This window comes from Aspergillus sydowii (genome assembly GCF_001890705.1).
Source record: "Aspergillus sydowii CBS 593.65 unplaced genomic scaffold ASPSYscaffold_10, whole genome shotgun sequence".
Taxonomy (NCBI): Eukaryota; Fungi; Ascomycota; class Eurotiomycetes; order Eurotiales; family Aspergillaceae; genus Aspergillus; species Aspergillus sydowii.
Window position 1 is genome coordinate 321900 of NW_024467868.1, and position 18696 is coordinate 340595.

The window sequence follows — 18696 nt, forward strand, 5'->3', positions numbered from 1 at the left end:
GTAGGGAGGGCTTTTCCTACCTTTATCTGATACCTTTCAGCTATATGTGAGATACCTTTATCTTTGCTTTATCTATATTTCCCAGACCACCCTGGGATGCGGGAACGCGCAAGTTGGAGCCCCGAGTATGGTTACTGTTTCTTTCTACGTTTTGCACACTCCATTTCAGCGCCCAGCTTGCTCTTGGCCGTTTGCACCAGTCAAATTAGACTGACATCCTCAGATGGTTGTGTGTGCGTCTGTCAAGACAGTATAGGCTATTTCACATGAAGTCCATGTAAGGACTGGTTCAATTTGGCAACAGTCCATCCGTTAATACGAGCATGCAGAGAGAGAATGCACACCGCTTTAAGATGTTAATTATTATCACGGTGAGTAGTTATATAAATTTATAAGTTAAATTTTCGTATGCATGAATAATATACGTATAAATGAATTTTATTCACATTCAACTTTTGATTTAAATTTAAATATTATAAAATCTAAATTAAAAAATACATATGTCTAGTGGCCGACTAGTTCTTCTCCTGCTCCTCATCCTGCGCAGTCCAGATCCGTTCCGCCAAAAACTCAAACTTCTCTTCATTGATCTCAATGGCCTTATGTTCGCTGGGTGTGGCCGGAGCGCGTAGATAGAGCTTCTCAAACTCGACGGTGATGGGCGCGCCACGCACATTCGTGGTGCCATTTTGTAGTCGCGTAAGAGCCACGACGCCCTGGCGATGGTAGTGGCCATCTTCAAACACCCATTGCTCGATCGTGATTTCCCGCTCCCGGGCACGGCCAATGCGCAGAGCAAAGACAATTCGCACTTTGCCAGCGCTCGCCCGCTGCCAATACCGGACATCTGACTGCAGCTTCGACTGAGTCTCGGAGAACGCGACTTCCAGCACCGCACTGGGCCAGTCTCTATTGCGGCCGCGGGGCATCCGGAAAGGTATCCAGGCCTTGTCGGCCTCCTTAGCCCCCTCCGCAGCTCGACATTGGGTGCTATCGAAGGAGCAGAACTGTCGGCGACCCAGCGCCGTGGGCTCAATGGCTTCGAATAGGATCGTGTCGAAGGCGCCCGCGGCATATTCGTGGATGGCACTCTTGCCCACCCTTATCAACAGGAGCTCAAGCGTGGCGTCGTAGGATATCCAGCGGGCAACGGGGGAGTCATCGTCCTCTGCTTCAGCGGCAGGGAGGAAGATCTGCTCAAAGATATCGTTCGTGATGTTGGTGACCATGAACAGGTCCGGGATTTCAGCTGGGTTTTCGAACCAGTCTTTGCGTCTTGATTCAAAAAACTCGATATATTGGCTCCTGCCCTGGTAAGCGTAACGCTCAATGGAAGGCGCTAGGCGCCCCAGGAAGCCGTGTTCGGGGCTATTGACTGCGATCTCCGAGACTATTCCATGACCTGCCATGTTGTTTGCTGTTGGAGTTGGTGCGCTTTATTTCGGAATGCCTGATATCTTCGATATGATGGGCTTGTAGTGTCCAGTGGGATCATTATCTAGAAGTGGTGTGCAATTGCCACCATGACGCTCTGACAGCGTGTCTACGATAAGCACCTGACTTGCTGGTGAACTCTATGTTATAGTTGTTTCCGAGCCATAACCCTATATTATACTTTACATTGACTCTTACCCTTCTCGGATTTAAAGGTGCTGGCTGCGGGGATAACAGAGCTCTGGCGGTCATTTGCGCGAGCAAGCTGAACTCATCCCTCTCGGATTATATACTCTTAGAATATCCTCTGTATCTCTTCTGTGTACCCAGTAAAGTCATACATTTTAAAGTCCTTGTAGACAAACTTCTCAGTAGAGGCTTGGTGGGTGACCACCACACCGAGCTATGCGCGCAGAATGTATTGAAGATCAGAACTGTCTTGACGCTGTAATCTCGTCGCCCTGCCCGTCCACGGCCGCTTCGGTCGCCGCCCGCTCTTCCTCATTGGCATCGTCCTCATGGCATGTACGTGGTTCGTCATCAGCTTTGTTGCGCTCGCTATGGACGGGCTAAAGACAGCGGAGTCGAAGATAGAGCTGACGTAGGTGAAAGCAAGGATGAAACTGATACAAAGGTTGGAGAGTCAGCAAGGCGTCTGCCCAGTGAAGTTAGCACGGGAATGGAGGGGCCTACCTGGTCCTGATCGGCTAATTCCATAGGTATAGCGGGTCATTTAGGCCGTCAAAGCCGACGGCGTAGTCCTCACGGTCTGGGGACAGAGGCGGATGAGGCCTACCTCACCCGAACGGCATTATTTCATTCTCGAGTACGAAGGTGTTATGATTCTGTGCCGAGATATCCGTTGGGGCTGTTGCCCAGGCACGTCCACACACCCCCCCAACCGAGTGGTGGGCATGGATTGCCGATGTATCCGTTCTGCAGAGTCCTTGCAACATTCGGAGACACTCCGGCCTTTTGGTAACTCGGTGGGAACCTGTTTACGTGACCAGATATTGCAGTGCCGGTTCACCTCCGACCTAGCGATATCTACACCAATAACAGTGCACAGCAAGCCTCGATACGTAGCAGAGCAGCAAGCTGAGGCGGTCGATCTTAAGCCACGCAAACCAAGGCAAGGTCAGATTCAAAGTTTCTTCTGACAACGACTGCACTGACAAGATGGAGCAGATAGCCTTGGTAGTGGCTCGTCTAGCTCGTCCTTTCCGCACATCACACTGCACACCGAATGTCTCGGCGAAACCGACGCCAACTCCAAGCCACCTTTGTCTTGCTTTCGATCCATTATAATTTGGCATCTCGGAGCACTACTCTTCTGGAAGGCTTCTGGAGCGCGATTAGGCCGTGACATTTGCCCATAAACAAAACGCTAGGCTGAATGAGACATTGGGGCCCTGTCAAACACGTTTCCGCTGCGATAGCCCTCCTATCGCGCTTGCCAGCTGCCATGAGATAGATAAGTGCGATGGAGGAATACCCTCGTTGCATTTTTCCTCCTGTTTGAAATCCGTGAGCCTTCTTCCTTCCACGCGGCAATATGCATTTTACTATCCTTACCATCGGACTCCTTCTTGTCCAAACGGCTTGCACTTCGCCGTTTCGTCCGCGTGGCTACCAGATTGAGCCAGCGCCGATCGTCTTTCAGCTTGAGCGCAATGGTAGCTGGTTTGAAAACCTCGCTCTGCGTTCTGATGGCTCCCTCCTCGCCACGCGCATTGATGCCCCCGAGCTCTGGTCCATTGAGCCAAATTGTGACCTCAGCCATCCAGGGCATGGTTCGCGCCTTGTCAATTTCCCCAACGCCACGAGCACCCTGGGAATCACCGAAATTGGCCAGGATGTTTTCGCCGTCGTCGTTGGAAACCTATCCCTCCCGAGTATTCTTCCAACCCCGGGCTCGTTTGTCATCTGGAAGGTTGACCTCACCGGTATAACCGCCACGGCCAAAGTCCTAGCACGCATGCCGGAAGGGGACTTTCTGGACGGGATGACCAGGTTCAGCGAGGACCTTCTCCTGATCGCCGATGCTCTGAAAGGAACCATCTGGCGGCTCAACGTGACAACGGGCGAATACTCGACGGCCTTGTCGCACACTTCCATGGTCCCTGCTGCCGGGCAGCCCGTGCCGGTTGGGGTCAACGGACTCAAGGTGCTGGGGGATTATGTCTACTACACCAGCACCAGCCAGGAGGTTTATGCGCGCATCCCTGTCAACCACAACGCGACGGCGGTAGGCCCAGTCGAAATCATCACCAGCGGGTTTACCTTTGACGGGTTTGCTCTAACAGCGAATGGGACAGCGTACCTGACGACCAATCCACAGAACCAGGTAATTGAGGTCTCCCCTGAGGGACGTGTTCGGTTGTTGGCGGGAAACCAGTACATGCTGGCCGTGGGCGGGTCGACTGCTGCCGCGCTGGACCAGGAGCGTTCAGTTCTGTATGTGGCGACCAGTGGTGCACAGTTTGCGCCAGTGCTGGGCCGCATGGAGCCTGCAAAAATCGCGGCCATTTCCATGTAGCTTAGTTGATGCCTTGCAACCAAAAGCAAAAGTAAAAGTGTTAATTTAGAGTCTCAAATGATCAACGTGTGTACTTTTGATGACATGAATCCGAGTATCTGTAGAGTTATCTGTACTTGTAAAGCCACTTGTTTGCATATTAAGATTATGGCAAGAACTTGGAGAACTGTGTGGATTATTATTCTCTATGCCTCTTTCCCTCTCTCCCATTCTTCGTTGATCGTGGTGGTTGAGATGGAGAGTCAGAGACAATGGGGGTTGTAGAATTCTTCGAGTGCACGGATTAATAGTGGATGATTAGTCATGGTGCTTAGTTTTGCCCTTCAATAGCAAACAGTTGTAGAGAGTAAGACTACTGAAGAAAAGTGGGAGCCGTTGAGTATTTGCCAAAATTCAAGATCGGCCTCCCTAGGGCAGCTGGCCCCGCTGTCCTGGCCCAGCCCGCCCCGCTCCACCTCTCGCCTTGGGCGGAGCGGATCCACAGTTGGGCCTGGCTCTTGGCACCGTTGGACTATCTCAGCATCTTGATGAACTTCAACATGATTCCAAACGGGTATGTGCCGGAGACTTTCGTCCACTGGCCAGCGCAGGAACCCACCATCGGGCTGCTAATTTCCGTTGTCCAGGTGCAACGGCATTTCCCGGTTTCGGCAAGCCGACGACGAGGACCAGGGCCATAAAACACCGGTAAAACACCGGGGATGCTGTTTAAAAGCTCTGCCCTTTCTCGAAATTCACCAGTCTCTAAGCGCCCATCAATCACCATGAGCAATCTTTTCGGCATTCGCCCCTCGACCAGCAAAGTCGCTTTTGTTACCGGTGCCAATGGTATTACTGGAAGCGCCATTGTTGACCACTTGGTCAAGCAGCCGTACCGGGAGTGGTAGGTTAATCTCAAAACCACTCAGCAGACACTAGCTGCTAACACCTACTTCAGGGCCGAGATCATCATCACCTCCAGGAGCCCAATCAAGACCGTCTACACTGACCCGAGGGTGCGCTTTGTGGCCATTGACTTCCTCAACCCGGTTGAGGCTATTGTAGAAAAGATCAAGGAGTTGTGCCAGGGCGTCACTCACGCGTTCTTTGCCTCATACATCCACAACAATGATTTCTCCAAGCTGCACGAGAAGAACGGCCCTCTGTTCCGGAACTTCATTCAAGCAGTGGATCTTGCCTGTCCCAGATTGGAGCGCGTGGTGCTTCAGACAGGAGGAAAGGTAAGCGTTCACATAGAGAGAGAGAGAGAGACAGAGAAAAGGAAGGAGCTTGAATCTCACCATCAGCAGCATTACGGGTTTCAATACCGGGATATTAAAACACCCCTCGTAGAGGACATGCCTCGCTACCAAGGCCCTCACAACATCTTCTATTATGAGCAAGAAGATGACCTGTTCGCTGTTCAGAAGCGCCGTGGCGCATGGAACTACAATATCATTCGTCCCATGGCCATCATTGGCTATAGCTGCCAATGTACGTCGCGACCCTCCCGTCAAGCCACATTCCTCTCCCCTCTCCTCGCCCGTCACCTTGCTACCTTTGTTTGCTTCTTTCTTATTTGACTCCAAAACCCACGCATAGACCTTGGCATCAACGAAACTCTCCCGATCGCCCAGTACTTCCTCATCAGCCGCGAGCTCGGTGAGCCCCCTCGCTGGCCGGGCAACCTAGACGGCTACCACCGCGTCGAGAACCAGTCATGCGCGCCGAGCATTGCAGACCTCACCATCTGGGCAGCCACCCAGCCGCACTGCAAGGACGAGGCGTTCAACCATGTCAACGGTGATGTAATCGCATGGAAGTTTCTCTGGCACCAGCTGGCGGAGTATTTCCGGGTCCCAATGGAGCGCTTCGAGGCACCCACCGAGGCGACGCAGCCGCTCGACCTGGCCGAGTGGGCTAAGGACAAGAAGCCCGTTTGGGAGACCATTGTAGCCAGGCACGGCGGTGATCCTGAGGCCTTCCACCTCGATGCCTTTGAGCTTATGAACTGGTACATCACCCCATCGCAGCAGAAGGCCCCGTTCGTCAGCACGGTTACCAAGGCGCGTCAGTTTGGCTGGGACCGCAGCGACGACACTTATCAGGGTTGGCTGAACACCATGCGCGCGTATGAGAATGCTGGTGTTCTTCCCATAATCTGGTGATGAGCTTTGGCGTTGAAATCCTTGTTTCACTGCCCGCGGGGTAAGGGGGGAGGGAAAAAAAAAAAGACAAAAGTTGTACAGTACTTAGAATGGTAGCCTAGACTGGAGTACCTTATAGAATAGACCTGCTTTCTTCCACAAATGCAACACAGCACATTGGCCCTGGGTCCCTTTACTATTCCTGCCTTGTTGATCATTATTTCCGGCTCTCTCAGTCCAGCTGCAATCCTCTCAGCACATCCACACATCCTACAGTTACACACATGCGTTGTTATCCTCCTTCCGCATTATGTGCAAGATAAAGCGATAGTACTACCCGGCATCAGTAAATCCGGCCACTTTACGTACGCACACTCGGATACATCTAGAAATATATTCATGGCTGGAAGAGTATGGAGGACTGGGCTACCCTGCCCTAGGAGGGATGACTCGGTGACAACATATAATCCACAAGGGGATACACTAGTGACTCACAGGCGACGGCCGACAGCCCTAGGAAATGGAACGGCAATAATAACGGGTTTAGGATCCGGCTGCCGTTCTGCGTTGGATGGCCGACCACGTAGGTAGATGCGTGGAGTAGAGACGGACTTGCTATATCCGCTAACACCGAGTTTTGGCATAACTGATGAGATTGAACTTCCCGAAGAGGGTAATATGGACATGGCATGGCCGGTTTTTGTCCCTTAATTCCGTCCGTCTGTCCCCGTCTGTCTCCATCTGGGAGTTGACATGCCGGACCGATCATTGTTATGCAGGACTGTTCACCCAGTTCACCGACCAGCCCCACTGCTAGGTAGGTCTCGGAACTTATTTGAGACTACTGCTGTCTTACTGCGCTGGGCAGTGGTGGCAGCGCATGAACTTTGAATCCGGTATGTAGACTAACTACTAGTAGATGGATCCGACTTGCATTCGGCGGGCCCAGTTTTAAGTGCGCCAAGCGGACAGTCCGTGGATCGCCTCTGCCAGGGATTCACTCGAATTGGAGCACTGCGACTGCTAAGGTTGATTTGCGAAAAAGACGATGATTCCCACATTCTTGTCGCTCCCTGGCCCTGAGCACGATCTTTGACTTGGTTAGGGTTGTGCTACCACCCCCCTTGTTCACGTGAGAACCATCTCAAGTGAGGATGATTATACCTAACAACTCGATGAGAGTTCGTATGTTTATATTGATCTTGTCATAGTAGTTGATGTACGGGGTTACGACTAAGAGCAGGGACATTCATTTTAGGCCAACAGAAGGATTTGACCATTTAATGACTCGCTGTATCTGTAGGTCAATCTTTATTTATAATATCTTATGAGCCGTAATCATCCAACCTTAACCATTGCGAAACAAGTTATACCAGTATTCTTCGCGCTCGTAGATGCCGTCAATCTCCGCCGCGTACTCCTCGAGCACCTTTCGCCGTTGCGTGCTGCCCTTGGGCGTCGTGCGAAACGGTTTCTCTGCCGACGCCAGCCCAACCCGCATGATCCCAATCCTCCCCTGATCCGGCACCAGTCGATTCGCCTGTTCAACGGAAGACCAGATCGCGCGCGCAAAGGCCGACACGGAGGAGCCACTGTCCCGGATCAGTTCCTCTGCCTCTTCTCCTTCCGCGGGCTCGACGAGGACCGCGGCGCGCGGGCGCCGCTGCCCGATCACCACGGCGCGCGACACAAGCCGGTGGCCTTCAATGACCTTTTCCATGGGCACCGGGTTGATCTTGGTCCCGTCGGCCAGGGTGATCGTGTCGTCGAGGCGGCCCTCATACTTCCACAGGTTGGGCCGGGTCGGGTGTCGGCTGAAGACGTCCTTGGTGCGGTACTCGGTCTTCAGGTGCGGGAAGGTGTGGAAGATGCCGTGAATGTCTCTTCCAGCGCCGCCGCCGCCGCCGCTGCGCGGGATCACCAGCTCGAAAAACAGGGTGTTGTTGTTGTTGTCGTTCTCGTTCTTGCCGGCGGCGTCGGCGTCGCCACAGGCATCCATGCGCACGCCGTAATTCGGGTTCCATTCGAAATACTCCCAGTCCGCCTTGTTCTGAGGCACGAGCGAGAGCACGAGACCTAGCTCGCTGGCTCCCATGACGGAGACGAGGTTGGTGCGTTTGTTCAGGGCGGCGCCGATTTCGGGCGCGAGCGGTGCGCCGCCGACGCAAACCATGCGCAGGGTCGATAGGGTTTCCAGGGCGGAGTCCGACCGACCGACCGCTTCAATGTGGGAAGGGGTAATGACGGCGACAGTGGGTTGTGCGGCCTGGATTGTTTGGATTAAGCTGTCGACGGTGAGACCCGTCGTGGTCGGCGGCGGGTAGATGAAGGGTGTGCCGCGGTAGATGGACATGATTCCGGCGAAGATGCCCATGATGTGGAAGAAGGGGGCCGTCGAGAGGAAGAGGTCGTCGTGACTGAGCCGGTTGGGGATGGCCGACTGCCTGCCCTCAGGGACGGGCACCTGGCTCTGCTTGTCCAGAGTCCCCAGGAACCCATGCGTGAGGGGAATAGCCTTGGGAATGCCTGTTGTGCCGGAGCTGTGGATGATGATGGCGCTTTGGTCTTCAATGGCATCGTATGGCGTGTCATAGAGGAAGCTGCCAGAGAAATCGGCAACCATCCGCTCGATGTCGGGCACCTGGATGGCTGGGGTGCCGCCCCCCACCGAGTGTGCGTAGTCTGCGTAGGAAGCGCTGAACAGAATCCCAGAGCACCCAGTGCGCTCCAGAAGCTCGGCCTGCACGTCAATGGAGTTCTGTGTAGATGGCAGAAACGGCTGGGCTCGACGTGTCAGCTCTTATATGACCAGCCACTGGAACAGGAGAGATGGCAGAAATTACCTTGTAGCTGGTCTTCTGACAAGCAACCACAAACACCAGGTACCGGATGTCATTGTCTCCAAGGTAGACTAGGACCTCGTCCTTGCTGGCCTTGCCAAGGGACTGCTCGATCAGCGATGCGGTGAAGTCAATTGCCTTGGAAAGCTCTTCCATGGTGAACGGCGAGAAGCCATCAGTCGCCTGGGGGGCCGTTGGGGGCTTTGCAGACCGTCCGGGTCGGGCACTCCTTGGCCAGCCTGTCCACGACAGTGGCCAGTGTCCGTCCTCCAGGAGTCTCATGTTCAGGGGCCATGGCAGGTCGGTAGTAGGCGAGTGTGCTGGGAAAGAAAAGAAAGAACTAGTAGTGTTGCGGTGCCAGGATGAGTGAGATAAATGATGAACGATGGAAGATTTTCAAGTCGGGCTCCCACAGGGGCTTAAGTAGCCGCTGCAGGACAGTTCCATTGTATGCGAGGGGCTGTGAAAGATAGAGATGATGCCTGATACAAATAATGGGCCCACAGTGCATAACCATGGTGAGATCATATACTTGTCCGGGCAGGGTTGACGGTGCCGAATTCCGTAAGGAACCTGTAGGCTGCCGGAGACCCCTGTGCACTATCTCCAGAGATCGCCAGCTGAGTAGTTCATTGACCCTTGGCGCCCACGTCCGGCGTCGATCCAGGCGCCGAATTGCCGAGAAACCGGTTCAAGTCCGAGAATAGTCTGCGTGTGGTGGGTGCGGTACTACTTGATAGAAATGGAGTCGCACCGTGTGCAAAAGCTAATTCATGTGACGTTGTTCAGATATCAATTTAGCATGCTATCCTCTTTCATGATAGCTCTCTGGGCAGGGAATGATGCCCGCACTTTCGTACGAGTGAAAGGTACTTACTTGTCCAGGCCTCGTACGGGTCGTCTATCCGGTTCCAGCCAAATTTGCTTATAGTAACACCCTAGGCCTTTATAGGACCTCATCCCAGGGAATCTGGAGGATTGGGTCAAGGACTTATACCAAAGTTCTGGACAATAGAATATTTTCATTAAAAGGTTAGAGTGTATTTAAAAGTTAGCCACAAAAGACAAGCTCTTTCATGCACTTGCACTGCATGGTCTGGAGCTTGAGTTCTCATATTTCGAGGATCATTTGACTTCTAAAAAGGAACAAGAAAGGGAGTAGGAGGATCCCTAAGTTTATGAGGGAACATCTTTGTACCCCCAAGAAGGAACGTAAGCATATCATATATTATAGTCAAGCTGGTCAAAAACAGCTTAAGATTGAAGAAGCTTTCCGGAATGAACTGGAATTTTGGTATAGTATCCACACTAGGGAACACTATTCTAGTAGAGAGAATCTTGCATTATGATATTAGAAGATCCATCTATTTTATATGTGATCATAGTTGGTGGGGGCTCATTCTGTCTCTACAAAGAGACCATACAGAATCATTCGATTTCTCTTCTGGGAAGTAGAATTTTTTAGTATTCAAGCATATCCTTTACCCGGTCATGCTACAAAGGAAGAGGGCATGGTACCTGTTACAAACAGCCTATTGGACAGGGACAATCTACTGCAATTGTGTTTTGCTCGAGAGTATCCATAAGATTGGCGTCAGAGCTGGCAATCTAGCAGTAATATTTGAACCCGGTAAAATGGCCAAAAAGCATAGGTATATGCTAACAGACGTCCTGTCCGGTTTCGGTATTCGAAGAATGAAGATGAGACTTTAGTCGTGCCCTGAAAACATGGAATAGCCCAGAAGCCTTCTGGGCTAAGACCCTGAATAGCGGCATTGTCGGCGCAAGACAGCCAACAATAAGAACGATCCACATCTCTGTTCTGTCTGCTGGTTAGAGTCTGCAGAGTGGTTTACACTTAATATAGTACTAACTGGTGCCAGACAATGATCTCTGCTAACTCATCTACATGATTTCGTCAGTACTAGTCCCGATGCGATGGCAACTTCCGAACAAGGCTCACATGTTGCATCCCCTGTATTTAGAATCAAAGGGATCTTCCACCCCTTGAGCGCTGCAAGGATGGCGGCACTGCGGTCTGGTCAGCTTGGTCTTTGTACCAGGAGGACTGAAGGCTTCCAACTCACGTAACACCAAGACCAAACAATATAGAGATGCCGAGCCTTTTCAGTCTCGAAAGCGCATGAACATTCCAGAAGAGCACAGCAGGGTACAGGGCAAGGGTGAAGTCACAGAACCCCGACCACGCTAATATCAAACATCAAAAGTTAGAAGTAAGAGTGCAGAGTTAGATTAGGGAGAGACTGACAAGTTTGAAATATGCCAAATCTTACAACAATGATGGTTCCAGGACAGACACCTTTTCGGCTGATATCAAACAATTTCTGGATGGGCCAGCATTGCGTGAAGAACAGGACCACCTCAATAGTGTTGACAACCATGGTGGTTCCAGCGAGAAACCAGAGGAAGACGGATCTCCACGGATCGTAGACAGAGTAGCCCTGGATGCGTATTATAAATACCACCACTGCGATTTTGCCGAGCCCGATCGCGATCAGAGCCAGCGCGAGGTTGATCCAGCCGTACATAATTGCAAGATAAGCCTGTCTCGGTGCCAAGTTGGACATGCGCTGTCCCAGTCCCTGAACAGTGCCGAGAGTGAGCACCACCATACTAGCCAATCCAACAACCTAGTAGCAGAATATTATGCTGTTAACCAAGGCATCTTGGTGAATCAGACAGTGGTCCTTACGAATGTGGCGATTGCCAGGTAGAGATCTGCCCTTTGTCTCCCCAGGAGTTTCCAGGCTGCATAACACCGCCCGATTAGCAGAATGAGAGCGATACCGCACAAGATCCATGATGCTACGAAGAAAGGTTGGCTAGCGGAAATCTGGTGGCGAGGCACCAAACGCGACGACATGAGACCCGACGGACGGGGCGATATCGCTGGTCAGTGCATGCGATGCACGATGACCTCTTTGCACATGTTAGTAGCGATTGAGTGGGAGAGGAGGGAAAGTAAGCAGGGAATTGCCGCCGACGATGCGATGACGGCGAAATCCGGTTCGGCCAGTGGCTGCTGAATAACAAGGTGCCACTATCGCGACCTGTCTGTATAACTGTAACCAGTAATTGTGAGCTCCTGTTCGAAAGTGCGAGATGGAGCTACCTGAGGTTGTTGATTCTTGTGACATCGAATTTACTGTATCCGCCTGTGGAATGTGGTTACTAGTCGAGCCAGTCGGTATGCCATTCCGCGTGTGGGAATCAGAAACTCCACCAAGCTTCCTTGGGACAGTATCCGTGCTTGCAAATGAAAACGCTAAGACCAAGTTCTCGGCTCAGGAAATCCCGTGTGTTGTCTTTGAAGATGCGGCCCATCCATCGCAGGCATGTGTTTATGAGTGCTGGCTAACCAAATGGGAGAATTCCATTTATTTCTCCTAGGCTGGGGTAGGGTAGAGAATTTGGTTATGTGTAACGGTTATCTGTTTCTATTCAACCCAAGATCACCTATAAACGCGGTTAGATGTCAAAAGAGCCCTGAGTGTTGCGCTCAAACACGTTTCCCTTCCAGATCAATGTCATGTGCTGACAGCTGACAGCACGGACCATGGTATCAACGGGACTGTTGTTATATGCAAGACTTCCAATTCAGTCTATATAGTCCAACGTTTAATTGTGTCTGGTACATACGACCACAGGGTGTGGAAAACAGGGCTTCCCGTCCGCTCAGCCGTACTTAAGCCACACGCCGGCTGGTTAGTAGTATGGTGGGTGACCACATGCGAATCCCAGCTGTTGTATGTTTTTGTTTTTTACCTATTTTTCATTAATTATCATACTGTTGAAGTATTAATTAAGTCTGTACAAGTGGTGTACAATGAGACTGTTTCTGGTCACAATGGAACACCATTTCCCTTGAGACAAGCAAGTCAAGCAAGTCAAGCAAGTCAAGCAAGTCAAGCAAGTCAAGCAAAGATAGGCAACGAGCCAAGTGGGCCAACTATACCCAGATAGATTAGGATGTCTTCGAGGCTTATCCACCCGCTTGCGTGATCGAGACCAAGGCTGCTGCAGATTTCGTTCCCCCGCCCATATTTTCCACCACGTTGCACACGACGAGAAAGATGGGAGAGTGCGTTGACTCGATCCATCCGGATCAGCCAGCCCTCGAGGACCAAACAATTAACCCTAAAACTGGCCTCGAGCTCAATGTCGGCGGCCGCGGCGCGACCCAGCGTGCTCTGCGCAACTACCAAGTCACCATGATTGGCTTCTGCGGTGGCATTGGAACAGGCCTCTTCGTTGGGACGGGCTCAGCCTATGCCAAAGCCGGCCCTGCTGGCCTCCTGCTCGCATACGGCGTTGTAGGCGCGGTGCTCTGGTGTGTGATGCAAAGTATCGCCGAGCTGGCGACTCTGCTGCCCACCGCGGGCTCGTTCCCCCACTGGGCAACCCGGTTTGTTGACCCTGCTGTGGGATTCTCGCTGGCGATCACTTATGGATACTGCTACAATGTCTCGCTTGCCTCGGAAGTCTCTGCGGCGGCGGTCATTGTTGCGTATTGGACGGATATAACGCCTGCGCTGGTGATCACGATTAGTTTGGTGTTGATATTGGCTGTCAACTTGATGAATGTGCGGTTTTATGGAGAAACCGAGGTGTTTGGAGGGGCTGTGAGGATTCTCTGCTTTGTGGGACTGGTGATTGTGTCTATTGTGATTACCGCCGGTGGTGGTCCAAGCCAGGAGACGATTTGGTTTCGTTTCTGGCATAACCCGGGCCCTTGGACGGATCTTGATGGTATCCAAGGACCGACCGGACACTTCTTGGGGTTCTTGTCTGCATTTGTCAACGCCTCGTACAGCTTTGTTGGTATCGAGACTGTCGTCATTGCTGCGGCTGAATCAGTTGACCCTCACCGGTCCATCCCCAAGGCTGCCCAGCGTGTTACCTACCGTATTGGCTTTTTTTATATCCTGGGTGCACTTCTGATCAGCATGATCGTGGACCCGCGCAACCCAGATCTGACTTCTGGGGACGACAATGCCAACAGCTCGCCGTTTGTCATTGCCATAAAGGAAGCAGGCATAGCGGCACTGCCGTCCATTGTCAACGCCTGTATTCTCATTGCAGCATGGACCGCTGGAAACTCCTACTGCTGGGTCGGATCTCGCATGATCGTCGCCATGACCACCGACCATCAACTCCCGCAGTTCTTCGGCCGCGTGAACAAGAACGGCGTCCCATACATTGCAGTCATTGTATCCTGGCTCTTCGGGCCCCTGGCCTACCTGAGTCTCGGAAGCGGCGGTGCATCCCAAGCTTTCACCTGGCTGCTCGACCTGAGCACCATTTCCGGGCTGATTGCCTGGGCTACGCTGTGTTTCTGCTATCTTCGGTTCTATGCTGCGATGAAGGCCCAGGGTGTTTCCCGGGATACGTCGCCGTGGTCTGCACCATTTCAGCCGTATGCGGCATGGTTTGGGTTTATTGGTTCGACCGTTATAACTCTGGTTGCTGGCTTTGAGGTTTTTCTTAGGGGACAGTGGAATACATCGGATTTTATTGCAGCGTATATTGGTATTCCGCTCTTTATTGCGCCGATCTTGGGTTGGAAGCTTTGGCATCGCACAAAGGTCAGTGCTAGCCGGACATCATCTTTCTTTCTTTCTTTCTTTTTTTATCTGTACTGATTTCATCCAGTTTCTTCGCGCCCATGAAATCGATCTTTGGTCGGGGCGTCTCCAGGAGGGAGAAATCGCGCCGCAACCAAGCCCAAAAAATACTCTCTGGGGCCGATTTGTCGATTGGCTTGCATAGCCATTGCACACCTATCCATAAGCTTTCAGTACATATGCTCCCTAGTGAATCACAATAGACATGTCCTACCCAGTAGCCCGTTCATTCGTCGTCTAGTCCGTTACAGTACTTAGCTTCTCGCGCAACCTCTTGATATCCTGGTGAGATGCTTTACAGCATCCGCCGACAAGAAAGGACTCAAAAGGCCCCTTTGCGCTAGCATCATTGACCACCTGCGAAAGTTGAGTCTCCCACGTACGCTATCTCGGTTAGCCCATTGCGTAGTACAAGGGAGGCATCCTACCGTATCTGCCTGTCCTTGATTGTCTGCATTCTCCCGTTTCTCCCAAGCCTGTGTAGTTGTATTATAGACCTCCCCATTCGTGCCGTCCGGATACAAAACCAAAGCCGGGGCAGTCGAGATATGACCAGCAGCAATGGCTTGCCTAATACAAGTCCCAAACCGATCGATCAGTCCAGGGAGTTTCTGGATCTTTGTACAATTCACTCCAATCCCCCATGGCAAAACACCATCTTGCATAGGCGCTAACGCCACATCAACAATATCCTCCACAGTACTCCCATCCGGCAAACACTCGTCATCACGAGGGAAAACACACGAAATCCACACCGGAACCGTGATGCCGGCGTCCCAAGCGGCACGTCTCACAGCGCGCACTTCATCAAGTCGCGGCAGCGTCTCAAACGCAACGTACTGCACCCGCGAAAGCAAATCGTCTTCTGTTCCCTGAAACAGCCGCAACCGGGACAGGTGCCACCGGTACAGTGTTTCTTCGCTGTCATGCTCCGCGTCATACTTACCGCTGTACTCCTGGCCGGGGATCATACATGCCCCGTACGGACCCAGACTCAACGCAATCTTACCCTTTTTGCTCCGCGCAGCGTGCTCGGCAACGCTGATGGCCGTTTCCAGGAACCGCGGAATAGCACTGCGCGGGATTCCATCAGGGAAATCAGCTGTTTTTGTACGTCCGAATCCTTCTGGCGAAACTTGGTATGTTGCCGTGAGGAGCACGTCGGCTCCTGCGTCGGCGAAGTCTCTCTGGCAGGCTTGGAGCGTTGTTGGGTCTGAGACGAGCAGGTGGGAGGCCCAGAGGGGCGTGTTTGTGCTGGTGAAGTGGACGCCGTATTTGTCTTCTAGTGATGTGCCGAGGCCGCCGTCGAGAATTTGCACGGACGGCATTCTTTCTATATTTTGGTTATTTGTATTTGTTGCTTGTGATGGTGTTGGTGTTGCTTGTTATTTTGCAAAGAACAGGCCTCACTGACTAATCCAGTCCAGTGACCCCTCGCTTAAATACAGAGAAGCAATACAGAGAAGTACGGATATATGGAATGTTATCACTCAACCATATATACCAATTGGCATTAGTCGTCCTTCTATTATTGAATAAGACAACAGTCTATATTTAAGTACTTGGATGTATAGATAAGGTATACAGGAAGAAAACAGCTTCCAGTCTGCTCAGCTGTACTGTCTTGTGATAGATTACGATAAATACACTAATTACCGCTACTTTCTTTGTTGTCTCACTCTCTCACATTACTTTTCTCCTTCATCTCTCTCGCTCTCATGCCTGACCTTACTGACCTCCCCGTCGAGCTCATCGACGAAATCCTGTCGCTTGCTTTTATATCAAAAGACGCTTGGAATGATGATCTCGTCGACATCAACGGCCTCAGCCGTCTCCTCCTCGTCAATCGCAAACACCACCAAGCATTTCTCCACCGCGTCTACTCGCAGTGGACCTACAACGGTGCACTGCATTCCTACAGCTCCCTTTGGAAATTCCTGCGCACGGTAGCTACAAACCCAGACGTAGCAGCCGCGGTGCAAGTATTAGCTATTGGCAACTGGGGAGCTTGTCCCCCATTCTATATTGAACGAAATCGCGAGCTCCAGGAACAGGATGAGAAGTGTCGTTTCACATCCGATGATGTGGAAATCGTCAAGAGAGCCATCCAGCGCGCAGGTCTGACGAGCGAGCTTGGGTCGCTGTTTATGGATGCCGTCTTTACTAAGAACAATGGTCATCGAGACGCACGGCCTTTGATGGGGCTGATTCTCGCCAATCTGCCAGAGGTATCAACGATATATGCGTGTATTCCAGCCTCGGATCTATTCCTAGGGTCTATTTTGCGCACAGTACTGGACCAGCAGAAAGCTGATCCAGGTATACCAAGCCGGCTATCCAAATTGAACGAGCTGCGCCTTTTTGGTGAGGCTCCTGCATTTTCCGAGGGAGGCCCTGATATTTATAAAGATGATATAAGAAATCCTCCGTTGAGACTAAATGATATATGGCCTGTCTTCTATCTCCACGGTCTGCGCACACTTTATTTATACCACTTCGACCCGGACGGCTTCGGATCCTTATTTGAGGAGAAAATACAGGGCAGCGGTAATTGCCATATACATCATCTTCATGTCGCCACCAAAGAAACGTCGTCAACTAGAGTCGAAGATGTGACCGCGCTGCTCACTCTCCCAACAGCCCTGAAGAGCCTTACCTTCTCCTGGGACAAAGACAGAAGCAAGACCAGGGAGAAGATAAACGGTAAAAGGCGTACTATCCCTCACATATCCAACCGTGAAGTCTGGACTGCCATTCAGAAATATCAAGACACGCTGGAATATCTGGATGTCCTGCACGAGTTCCGGCCAGGTGTTCGCACAGCAAAGTACCGATTCACCGACCACTTTGGCCCCCTAACTCGCTTCACGAAGCTGCGCTATCTCTCGATATTGACCGAGATGCTTATCGGCGGCTACGGAGAGACCCCAACTACGTTCCAACTGAAGGACACCCTTCCCGCCAGCATTGAATCCCTGGTTCTCCCTACCGCGGAGGAACCGGAGACAACCCCCAGTTTCGCAACCCAGCTCGAAGAGATTGCTTCACAGCTTCCTCGTATTAAGTATCTCCAGATTAGCGACTCTAGCGTCTCACTTGGCTACAGTCAGGTCAAGCCCACTCGCACCAAATATCAACCAGTCGCACAAGCATGTTCCCGCAACAGAATCAGATTCTGTATACAAGGGTCGCTGTGTAATTCTACTGTTGTTCTCGAAGATTGTCCCTTTCCGTTGGGTGCACGGTGCAAGAGTAAAAGTCGATGGAGAAAAGAGTATAATATGCATGAAGACGGCGCGCCAAGATATGCAATGGCACGTACTCGAGCTGTGCCCAGAAGAGAAGGACGTCGAGAAACTCCCTCTCCTCCACCTTCCCCAGGGACTGTCAGCTACGCGGTCAAAACGCACGTTGTACCGTTTCAAGATCATGCTGGGACGCCCTCTTCGTTCATGGTCTTTGAGAGCCACGAAGAGCACCCCCTTCCGCCTCTCATGAACTTCAATGTATACTTTACCCACCCCGAGGGCCCGCTACCTGACTCTGAAGAATTTGAGAAGAACCTTATAGCCATGCACGATCAAATTTGGTCACAGGGGCCCGAGCCATTCTACTTTCGCCTCGATGTCTATTTCCTGCCGAACGCCGGCACACAGGATTGCATGGTTCACTACGGAGCTGAGAAGGCCGCCCGCGGTAATTCTGCGCGGATGCTCCAGGAAGCGCAGGAGAGACTAGAGCTAGATGCAAATGCACCTCCACCAGCCACTCCCCGGCTGCCTGGGATGGTCGACGCATACAGCCCCATGCCGGGTTCCCATCTCAGCGGTCTGTTATACGTGCATCCTGGTGGCAGCTGGAGCAAGAACTCGCAGCGCGTACGCCGTATAATCTTTACGCCAGGACAGCTGGACTCGTTTCACGAGGAGTGGTATGGGGTCGACGAAGTGGATGAGTTCGGACACCGTCACATGCTGGGTATGCAGATGTGGGAGTATTCGTGGCGTTCTGACTGGCCGGATACAGTGCATGGGTGGGCTACGCGACGGGGGTGGACGACTTGGTAGGCAGATAGGATTGGAAGTACTGGAATTGATATATCAGAGCCCTTG

General features: G+C 52.0%; 8 protein-coding genes across 8 annotated transcripts; 4 read left to right on the forward strand and 4 right to left on the reverse strand.

Annotated features, from left to right (window-relative positions):
- Nucleotides 1-515: 515 nt before the first annotated feature.
- ASPSYDRAFT_70795 (uncharacterized protein) lies at nucleotides 516-1409 on the reverse strand (the record flags this gene model as incomplete). Its single annotated transcript, XM_040850537.1, has 1 exon — nucleotides 516-1409. The coding sequence occupies one exon, from the start codon at nucleotides 1407-1409 to the stop codon at nucleotides 516-518; it is 894 nt and encodes a 297-aa protein (XP_040699729.1).
- A 1580-nt stretch (nucleotides 1410-2989) lies between these two features.
- ASPSYDRAFT_92127 (uncharacterized protein) lies at nucleotides 2990-3973 on the forward strand (the record flags this gene model as incomplete). The annotated part of the gene is made up of 1 exon (XM_040852612.1): nucleotides 2990-3973. The coding sequence occupies one exon, from the start codon at nucleotides 2990-2992 to the stop codon at nucleotides 3971-3973; it is 984 nt and encodes a 327-aa protein (XP_040699730.1).
- A 764-nt stretch (nucleotides 3974-4737) lies between these two features.
- Nucleotides 4738-6120, forward strand: ASPSYDRAFT_80614 (SDR family oxidoreductase; the record flags this gene model as incomplete). The annotated part of the gene is made up of 4 exons (XM_040851050.1): nucleotides 4738-4856; nucleotides 4911-5193; nucleotides 5263-5446; nucleotides 5555-6120. The coding sequence occupies 4 exons, from the start codon at nucleotides 4738-4740 to the stop codon at nucleotides 6118-6120; spliced, it is 1152 nt and encodes a 383-aa protein (XP_040699731.1).
- A 1236-nt stretch (nucleotides 6121-7356) lies between these two features.
- On the reverse strand, nucleotides 7357-9356 carry ASPSYDRAFT_48199 (uncharacterized protein). Its single transcript, XM_040847581.1, has 2 exons — nucleotides 8943-9356; nucleotides 7357-8878 (listed from the first exon to the last, which is right to left on the reverse strand). The coding sequence occupies exons 1-2, from the start codon at nucleotides 9219-9221 to the stop codon at nucleotides 7448-7450; spliced, it is 1710 nt and encodes a 569-aa protein (XP_040699732.1). The 5' UTR covers nucleotides 9222-9356; the 3' UTR covers nucleotides 7357-7447.
- A 1205-nt stretch (nucleotides 9357-10561) lies between these two features.
- ASPSYDRAFT_391823 (uncharacterized protein) lies at nucleotides 10562-11942 on the reverse strand. Its single transcript, XM_040845843.1, has 6 exons — nucleotides 11653-11942; nucleotides 11209-11590; nucleotides 11027-11147; nucleotides 10903-10970; nucleotides 10814-10844; nucleotides 10562-10761 (listed from the first exon to the last, which is right to left on the reverse strand). Exons 1-6 carry the CDS (start codon nucleotides 11821-11823, stop codon nucleotides 10599-10601), a joined length of 936 nt encoding a protein of 311 aa, XP_040699733.1. The 5' UTR covers nucleotides 11824-11942; the 3' UTR covers nucleotides 10562-10598.
- A 769-nt stretch (nucleotides 11943-12711) lies between these two features.
- On the forward strand, nucleotides 12712-15008 carry ASPSYDRAFT_48204 (putative amino acid permease). The gene is made up of 2 exons (XM_040847582.1): nucleotides 12712-14545; nucleotides 14613-15008. Exons 1-2 carry the CDS (start codon nucleotides 13034-13036, stop codon nucleotides 14727-14729), a joined length of 1629 nt encoding a protein of 542 aa, XP_040699734.1. The 5' UTR covers nucleotides 12712-13033; the 3' UTR covers nucleotides 14730-15008.
- ASPSYDRAFT_33939 (homocysteine S-methyltransferase family protein) lies at nucleotides 14822-15912 on the reverse strand (the record flags this gene model as incomplete). The annotated part of the gene is made up of 2 exons (XM_040845166.1): nucleotides 14822-14941; nucleotides 14968-15912. 2 exons carry the CDS (start codon nucleotides 15910-15912, stop codon nucleotides 14822-14824), a joined length of 1065 nt encoding a protein of 354 aa, XP_040699735.1.
- A 390-nt stretch (nucleotides 15913-16302) lies between these two features.
- On the forward strand, nucleotides 16303-18651 carry ASPSYDRAFT_33940 (uncharacterized protein; the record flags this gene model as incomplete). Its single annotated transcript, XM_040845167.1, has 1 exon — nucleotides 16303-18651. The coding sequence occupies one exon, from the start codon at nucleotides 16303-16305 to the stop codon at nucleotides 18649-18651; it is 2349 nt and encodes a 782-aa protein (XP_040699736.1).
- Nucleotides 18652-18696: the final 45 nt, after the last annotated feature.